This window comes from Euprymna scolopes, chromosome 46 (genome assembly GCF_053919585.1).
Source record: "Euprymna scolopes isolate OS-2025 chromosome 46, ASM5391958v1, whole genome shotgun sequence".
Lineage (NCBI taxonomy): Eukaryota > Metazoa > Mollusca > Cephalopoda > Sepiida > Sepiolidae > Euprymna > Euprymna scolopes.
Window position 1 is genome coordinate 19,361,563 of NC_136527.1, and position 10,000 is coordinate 19,371,562.

General features: G+C 35.1%; 1 protein-coding gene across 3 annotated transcripts in view; it reads left to right on the forward strand.

Moving 5' to 3' along the window:
• The window catches only part of LOC145270497 (transmembrane and coiled-coil domain-containing protein 4-like), a 252,081-nt gene that overhangs the window by 209,814 nt on the left and 32,267 nt on the right, over positions 1-10,000 (forward strand). For all 3 annotated transcript variants that reach the window (XM_080126157.1, XM_080126159.1, XM_080126158.1), the window contains exon 11: positions 2,054-2,138. In XM_080126157.1, coding sequence (XP_079982283.1) covers positions 2,054-2,138 — 85 coding nt within the window. The remainder of the gene's footprint in view (positions 1-2,053; positions 2,139-10,000) is intronic.

Here is a 10,000-nt window from a genome sequence, read left to right on the forward strand (position 1 = left end):
TGATATACAGGTACTGAGATTTATGAAAATCGATGTGATTGGTTTTTGGCCAGAAATTTGGCGATTAAGGGGTCAAAGTTCAACAATTTGACCTTTGAGAACTCTACCAAACTCCTCCGACAATTTTGGGTCTAAACACTTGAAATTTTAGATATAGGTTCCTTGGACATGGATCTAACTTAATAACTTGATTTGAACCCAAAGCAATAAATGTTAAGGGGTCATAATAGAGGTCAAAGTTAAAATAATTGAACGCTTTTTATTTTTTTTGCTCAGCATTCACCTCCAAACACCCGGGCAACCCTGGGCACCCATGCTAGTATATATATAAAAGTGAACGTATCTGTGTGTCTGTTTGTGTACATTTGTACCCTCCACTTGTATAAAATAAATATTGCAAGCAAGGTGTGAAGGTCAATCCTAGGAGTTTATCAAAGGAAAGAGGTATTTATTTTAATTGGGCTGAATTGAGGATCGGAGTGTTGGCGATAATCGGAAAGAAGCTTCGTTTTAGACGTGTTAAAAGTAACAAGTCACCTCTCTTCCCCATTATACCACATACTCCAAATCAGAGGAGTGAATTAACAAGATCTTGGCCATTAATGCTCTTAGAAGTGCTGCCATAGACAAGTCACTTTTTTCTTCCATTACATCGGAAGAGAAAAAAATCGTTCAACATTTGTTTCATTACTAAATGCACAAATAAGACTATGAAATTGATGATGGTAGTGATGGTGATGATGATGATGATGATGATGGTAAGGGTGGTGATGATGATGGTGATGGTGATGATGATGATAATGATGGTAATGATGGTAAGGGTGGTGATAATGATGGTGATAATGACGGTGGTAAAAGTGATGATAATGATGATGATGGTGGTGATGATTATGATGATGATGGTGATGATAATGATGGTGATGATTATGATAATGATGGTGATGATTATGATGCTGGTGATGGTTATGATGCTGGTGATGGCGATAATAATGATGGTGATGGTGACGATTATGATGATGGTGATGGTGATGGTTATGATGCTGGTGATGGTGATGGTGATGATAATGATGGTGATGGGTATGATGATGGTGATGATAATGATGATTATGATAATGATGGTGATGATTATGATGATGATGGTGATGATAATGATGGTGATGGTTATGATGCTGGTGATGGTTATGATGATGGTAATGGTGATAATAATGATGGTGATGATTATGATGATGGTGATGATAATGATGGTGGTGATGGTGATGATAATGATGGTGATGGTGGTGATGGTGATGGTTATGATGATGGTAGTGATGATGATGGTAAGGGTGATGATAATGATGGTGATGGTTATGATGATGGTAGTGATGATGATGATGATGATGATGATGATAGTGATAATGACGGTGGTAAAAGTGATGATAATGATGGTGATAATGATGGTGATGGTTATAATGATGGTGATGATAATGATGGTGATGGTTATGATGATGGCGATGGTGATGATGGTGATGGTTATGATGCTTGTGATGGTGATGGTTATGATGATGGTGATGATGATGATAATGATGATGGTGATTGGTTAGAAAGGAAGAGACAGATACAGAGGGGGAGGGGAATATATGGAAGAAAGAAAACAATAGACTGAAATAGAGACAAAAAGAAGAGAGAAAGGGACAGACAGGAGAAAGAGAGAGAGAGAGAAAGACTGAAATAGATTGCTTGTTTGTTTGTTTGTTTTTGTTTTCTTTGCATACAGTGATTTTGAAGAATTTTTTTTTAATAGAGTATATATATTTTTTAAGTTGGTTTCTATTAACCCATAGTTGGGACCCTAACAGGTACTACCACTCCGTGTCAGTGGACCTGGGAGCAATAGCAATTAAAGGGTGGCTCCACACTCCCCAAAAACCACAAACTGGGGCCTCACCATTGGATATCCAGGACCAGATGATGGTGACAGTGATGATGATGATGAAGATGATGATCCTCTTTTAAAAATTGATGAATATAAAATTAAAATATAAAATGTTTTTACATTTTTTCCTTCTCCTTGTAGGGTTGTCGTCCTGTGACATTGGTTGGTTACAGTTTAGGAGCCCGAGTGATTTTTTGTTGTCTTGAAGAATTAGCCAATAGAAAAGGTCAGAATTTGGGATTTTTTTTTCTTTCTTTTTCTTTATTTTCTTCTTCTTTTTTTAATTTTCATTCTCTTTTTTCTTTATTATTATTTTTATCTATTCAATGTAGCCACCTTCAGCCTCAATCACCGTCTTGATACTGATCCGGAACTGGGAGCATGCCTTTTACCACAAGTGTCTGTAGGAGCTTTGCAAATACTTGGCAGATAGTGGCGATCAAGCTGGCTTTGATATTGTGGGAGGTCATGTTGGTGATGTTCTCGACGCATGACCCAATGAAGTCGTCCAGCAGGTTCAGGTCGGGGGAGGAGGAGAGGCCAGTCAAAGAAGGGTTCAAAGTCGTAGCATACTTTCTGAAGCCAAGCCTGGGTGTCTTTGGATTTGTAGCCTGGTGCTGAGTCACACCCAGGGTCTGCCAGCGGCCACCTGATTGTACCAAAGGGTCACCACATTTTTCATATGTATATATATATGTATATATATATATGTATATATATAATAGTATATGTGTTTGTATTACATCACAAGGGAGATAACTCCTAGGTTAACATTTTTTGTAAAATGAAAAATCGCTGTTGAAAAAGTCCGATCTGATCAATCAGCTTCCGTTTGCCTGCTTTCCAGCTGACTACAATATGGCCGTCTTCAAGTCCAATGTAAACAAGTTCTGTGCCCGTTAAGCGATCCAATTTGCCAAATTTACACTTCTAACTGTACACTCTTTAACCCTTATCCTCGAGTAGCCTCTGGGTCTTGATAAGTGGTGATTCCTTTGTTTAAAAAAAAAAGGGTGATGTCTAAGTCTAAATCGTCTTTCCATTCCTGCTTAACAAACAATTCGAATGCAAGTTGCAAAGGGAAATAAATATTTTTATGTTATCTTTCGTTATCTTATTTAGACTTGGTCATGTGACCTCCTCACATGACCACGAAAGGAGTAATGATAGAATTACTTGTTAGCCAATCTGTTGGACCCTTAAAAAGACAAACAGAAACAAGGACTGGCCAATCAATAAATGTTTTATAAATTCCAACAAAGATGCAAAGAGAAGTATATGTGTTCGTATTACACCGCAAGGGAGATAACTCTTAGGATAACATTTTTTTGTAAAATGAAAAATCGCTGTTGATCCGATCAATCAGCTGGTCACGTCATGCCCAAGTTCATCTCCAAAGGTAATTTTTTTTTTTTTGGAGGGGGGGGGGAGAGAGAGAGAGAGGAGTCACTACTTATCAAGGCCTGAAAGCCACTCAAGGATAAGGGTTAATGCTTACTTGGTTACATTGGATTTTAAGGTTAATATGTAGATAACTCTTAGGGCAACATTTTTTGTAAAATGAAAAATCCCTGTTGAAATAGTTTGATGAAGTAATCCAGCAGGTTTAGGTCTGGGGAGGAGAAGAGGCCAGTGAGAGAAGGGTTGAAAGTCATAGGACTCTTTCTGAAGTCAAGCCTGGGTCTCTTTGGATTTGTAGCCTGGTGCCGAGCCCTACTGTCACCTGATTGTACCAAAGGGTCACCCTACTCCTCATATGTATATAAGAATATGTGTTCGTATTACACCGCAAGGGAGATAACTCTTGGGATAACATTTTTTGTAAAATGAAAAATCGCTGTTGAAAAAGTTCGATCCGGTCAATCAGCTGGTCACGTCATGCCCAAGTTCATCTCCAAAGGTATTTTTTTTTTTTACTACTTATCAAGGCCTGAAGGCAACTCAAGGATAAGGGTTAATGACTGTAAGGTGGTCGTATTGTAATCATTAAGGGTTTAAATTAGGTAGAATTATTTATGAGGATGGCTGAACCTAAACTTGGTTACATTGGATTTTAAGGTTACTATGTTGTATTCAGCCAGGAAGCAGACCAGTGGAACAGTATTCTACAGGCGTGCAGTTCATCTCTAACAGTTTCTTATTACATGGTATCTTATCCGCGCATTCCCTTATACAGGGTGGAACGGTAAAAATGTCACCTTAAAAAAAACAAAAACACTAGAGCTTAAATTTTAAAACTTTTATTGAAAAAAATCAATTCAGGTAACTTGATTATGTAGTAGAGCTGACACCTATACAATGTAGCCGCCTTCAGCCTCAGTCACTGCCTTGATACAGGTCTGGAACTAGAAGCATGCCTTTTTCACAAGCGCTGGCAAGAGCTCAGCGAATACTCGGCAGATGATGGTGATCAGGCTAGCTTTGATGTTGTGGGAGGTCATGTTGGTGATGTTCTCAACATATGACAAAACAAAATAATCTAGTGGGTTCAGGTCAGGGGAGTAGGGGAGGCAGTGACAGAAGCGTATAAAGTCGTAGCATTCCTTCTGAACCTAAGCTTGGGTTTCTTTGGATTTTTGGACTGGCGCCGAATCCTGCGGCTACCTGATTAGACTGGGGGGAGCCTCAATCACTGCCTTAATACAGGTCCAGAGCTTAAATTTTAAAACTTTTATTGAAAAAAAAATCAATTTAGGTAACTTGATTATGTAGTAGAGCTGACACCTATACAATGTAGCCGCCTTCAGCCTCAATCACTGCCTTAATAGAGGTCCAGAACTGAGAGCATGCCTTTTCCACATCTCTTTGGACTTGTAGCCTGCATTGGGTCCTGCTGCTAAACCCAGGGTCTGCCAGCAGCCACCTAATTGCCCCAGGGGGTCACCACACTCTTCAGCACATCCAGGTACATTTTGGTGTTGACTTTCAAGCCGACTTCGAAGATGAGAGGTGGCATGATGTGGCCCTCACTTGAAACCACACCAAAGACCATAACCGTAACTAGAAACATTATTTTCATCAGCCTGGGCATGTCCCTGTTATTCGTGGCAATCCAGCAATGCATATTGAAAGTGCTGGCAATGATCCTGTTTTTAAAAAGTTCTTATTTTTGATTGGCTGAAAAATAATCTTGTCTGCTTTATTTGAATTTGGAGCCGATATTTACATGAATCCTTTTTTTTTTATTATTGTTTTTAAATTTTTGTTCACACAATTCTAATGGTTAATTAAGAAGTGGCTGGTTACTTTTAATGCATCTAAAACGAAGCTTCTATCTTTACGTCATCAACGCTCTGCTGCCCATCTGCCATCAATCGAAATGAATTACTCTCGTCTTGGGAAGGCTTCATGTTTTGACAAGCTTCTGAGCTTGACCTTTACTCCTGCTCTGAAATGGAACACGTGTATCAAATCGATTGCCAAAGTCGCTGGAAAGATGGTGGGATCCTTCTTCTTATTTTTGTTTATTATTACATTGTATTCTGTCAGCAGCCACCTAATTGCCCCAGGGGGTCACCACACTCTTCAGCACATCCAGATGCAAAGGAAGTATATGTGTTTGTATTACACTGCAAGGGAGATAACTCTTGGGATAACATTTTTTTGTAAAATGAAAAATCGCTGTCATGCCCAAGTTGATCTCCAAAGGTAATTTTTTATTACATTGTATTCTGTTTGTGTATTCTCTTAATGCAGGGTGGAACGATACGAGTGTGCCCTTAAAGAAAACAACACTACAGCTTTATTTTAAAACTCATTGAAAAACTCAATTCAGGGAACTTGATTATGTAGTAAAGCTGACACCTATACAATGTAGCCACCTTCAGCCTCAATCACTGCCTCGATATGTGTCCGAAACTGGGAGCATACCTTTTCCACAAGTGCTTTTCTTTTTTTTTTTTCTTTTTTTTACATGGTGGTCACCACTTATCAAGGCCCGGAAGCCACTCAGGGATAAGGGTTATTACAAGTACAGTACGTTAGTGTGGAGATTTGATGAAGTGTTTACTTAAGGGGGCGATTCATTAGGAATTTGTTAACGTTGGACTTGAAGACATCCAAGTTGTAGTCATCTATTCAATGTAGCCGCCTTCAGCCTCAAGCACTGCCTCAATACAGGTTTGGAACTAGAAGCATGCCTTTTCCATTTTGGCTGGCAGGAGCTTGGCGAATACTCGGCAGATGGCAGCAATCAGGCTGCCTTTGATGTTGTGGTAGGTCATGTTGGTGATGTTGTCGACGGATGACCAAACAAAGTAGTCCAGTGGGGACAAGTCGGAGGAGAGGGACAGTGAGAGAAGGGTGAAAAGTCGTAGCACTCCTTGTGAAGCCAAGCCTGAATTTCTTTGGACTTGTAGCCTGCATTGGGTGCTGCTGCTAAACCCAGGGTCTGCCAGCAGCCACCTAATTGCCCCAGGGGGTCACCACACTCTTCAGCACATCCAGATGCAAAGGAAGCATATGTGTTTGTATTACACTGCAAGGGAGATAACTCTTGGGATAACATTTTTTTGTAAAATGAAAAATCGCTGTTGAAAAAGTTTGATCCGATCAATCAGCTGGTCACGTCATGCCCAAGTTCATCTCTACTAGTATTTTTGTGTATTATGACATTGTATTCTGTTTGTGAAATTGCCACAGGGTTTAATGATAAAATTGTCGCACTACAGAAAACTAGACTTATGTTAAAATGCTCAAACAGTTTTGGAAATAATTAAACCAGGAGTTTTTTTTACCTTAAATCATTGTTGATTTAATTTAATGGCCAAATAAAATTTTGTAAAAACGTGTTTGGTTAATTGAATAATGTAATAAATATTGTCTGCTTCGAGTGGTTTCATTCATAGCTGCAGCAGGGAGGACTACTACCTAATGTACATGCACACAATGTCAGCCGAAAAAGCAAAGTATGATTTTGTTTAATTAATAGGAGTTGAACTGGTAATTACTAGTAACTAATTATAACTAGTAGTGTTGGGACGATTCCTAATTTTTATCCGATTCCGATTCCAGGAAAATATTGATTAACGATTCCGATACCAAGTACGATTCCGATTCCGATTCCTAGGGAATTATTGTTTTGAAATATACCAGGTAGTTTTATACTTATGGTCGGTAGTTCCCAAATATGTTCCCTAACTTTGGAAGAGATATTTTATGTCTACACCGTCGTGTTTTGGTTTAAATAAAATTATTATATAGTAAACTAAACGGAAAAATTAGCAAAATTTATTTTAGAGAAAATTTATTTTACTTAATTGGAATACAGAAAAAAAAAACTCAAAGAAAATAGAATTCATCCTTCAGAGCAAAAACAAATAAAATAGAATTTATATAACAGAACAAAAACAAGAAAATTAGAGAATAAATTAACACGATTCATTATTTTGGTCCTCATAATTTACAGATTTAATGAATTAAATAAAAAAAAATATAGCGGAAGAGAAAGAAAATATATACTAATTAAATATAAAAAAGATAAATATTTAATTTAATAATTTATAAATGAACGTGCGTAATGAAAAAAAACAATATACCACGTGACATGGCGCCGTAGATACAAAATAACCTTTCTAAAGTTAACGATCATATATGAGAAATACCATTAATCGAAAGTTTTTGTGTTTTATACCAAAAGGTAGGTATAGTGAAAAGTTACAATTAAAGGAATTTCAAAAACGATTTTTTGTTTGGCTATTGATAGTTGTATTTGTGACGGCAGTTCTTCAGACCTCCATAATTCACAAGGAGTAGTTAACACCTATTATTTTTTCTTACTTTTTCATTGCTTTTACACGTTGTTTTTAACGTGAAGAATAAGTTTAGCCAAACTAATTTTGAAATAGGGTATATCAAAGGAACACATATAAAAATGATACCACTATAAAAAACAAATGAAATACTAGATAAAATTGAGCAAAAATAGTTACCAAAATTACAGAAAAAAAAAAAATGGTGAAGTTTGTTGAGTGAAATGAATTATTGAGAGAAAATTAATTGAACTAATAGAAATGTTAAATAAAAAAATGTCACATTTCAATATTTTTTTAATAATTAAATTCTCAGGGTTGTCGAAATTAAAAATTAAGTGATTTTTTTTTTTATTAGACTTATTTCAAAGCTTGTTACCTTGAAAAATACATTAAAACCCCTGTTTTTTTTAAAATAAATTGAAAAATAAACGCAATTAAAAAAATTTAATTGATAATTGGAACTTTAAAAACATTAAACATTGAAAAATTACTTATCTCACAAATTAACGTCCAATAAAGTAGATCCAGTCTTCATACAGGAATTCGGTTATAATAAATATATCTTTCCCAAACTTAAAAATTAAATCTTTTTTTTTTTTTTTTTCGGAGAGAGAGAGTGCTTTAAAATCGCCGGAGAGTGCCGCCTAAAATTTTAAAGAAGTAAATTTTAGGAGTTTAGTGCCTTTCAAAGACGGTTATCATAATTTATTATCATTATTTAATTTCCCTTTTTTTCCTCCCCCCACACCTTTCCACGTGGTTCAGTTAACCAGTGCTCCTGTTGCTGTCAGTCAGCTATCTTTACCTAAGTTTTAATTTCTAGTTAAAAACATTTTTCATGAATAGAATCAGCATTTTTAAAAATTATTTTTTTAGTTGTATATATTGTATTTACTCTTTGAAGTTAAGGAGGGTTAAAAAAATTGGTGACACCTAGATGGTGACGTAGGCAAAAAAAAAAAAAGACACTGCGATTTCTACCCTCACTAATAAAACTGCTCTGAGTGACTAGTTGGTAATTTTTTGTTCCTTTTCTTTTTTATTTTGCTCCTCCAATTTATTTGGATGCTTCATAGTTAAATGTTTTAACATGTTGGTTGTGGTCATGTTAGATGGTTTTATTCCTCGCGATATTTTAATTTGACAGACTTTGCAAATGGCTTTCAACTCATCATCTTCATTAACTTCAAAAAGTTTCCATGCAAGACTTTTTTTGGACTTTGGGCCATATTAGAAAATTCAGTTTATCTGTAAACAAATAATTTACTATTAAATTTTGTTTTAAAGCTAGTCACTTATTTGGATAATTAATTGAAAATAATCCGCTAAAAAAGACAAAAAAGAAAAAAATATAAAGGGATGGAGCAGTAAATTGTACCAACCAGTAGTTAACAAAACAAAACAAAAACTTATAGAATTTAATTTTTTAAACCAATGTATAAAAGTTTACATAATGAAATGCAAATATGCATTTTCTTTTGAATTTTTTTTGGTTGACTGTGTTCAATTCACACATGGTTGATGCGGTTCAATATTGTTAAACTATAAGTCTTAAGTAAAATTCTATTTATAAATACTTTTTAAAATGAAATTATTTAATTAATCGTAAATATTATTCAGACATAAACATTAATTGATTACAAAACCTTTTAAAAATATATATATTAATTTCTTTTTCATTCGGCAAAAAACTGTGCAAAACACTTTTAATTTTCAATTTAAAATTCTAGAAAAAAGATTATATTATTCTGCTTTTAATATAATCAAATTCAGGGTTTTATCTTTCTGGAGAAAAAAATAAAAACAAATAATGGATTTTATTTCAATGAAATTAAAAAAAAACTTGACTGAATTGAATTAATTACCCTTAAATTAACGAAGGGGTTATTTAATAACTTTAGGTTTGGAAGAGATAGGTATGGGGTCGATTTTTTTGAAACTTCAAAAGAAGCCGACTACTGTTAAAACTTTGCGAAATAATACAACGTGATCAATTTCATTTTAGAGATATTTCTTTCAAAAGCCTTCTTTTAAAAAAAGAAAAAAAAAGTATATTGTTCTATTAAACCTTTTACTGTTTAAATAATTTGACTTTGCTCATTTTATTTTAAGAAAATATAAGTTGAAAAAGCATTTTCATTCACTATTAGAAGATTTGCCAGTAAAAAAAAAACAGTCACCAAAAAGATAAGCGTTTTTTTTTTAATTTTTACTCGCAATGTAGAGCCCTGCATACTTCTTTTCAAGTTAACTCTTTTTTAGTTTTGATCACAATAGATCTGAATGAATGAACCTTGTAAGGGAGGGGGCACTAAGCATTGCCCTGTTAATAATG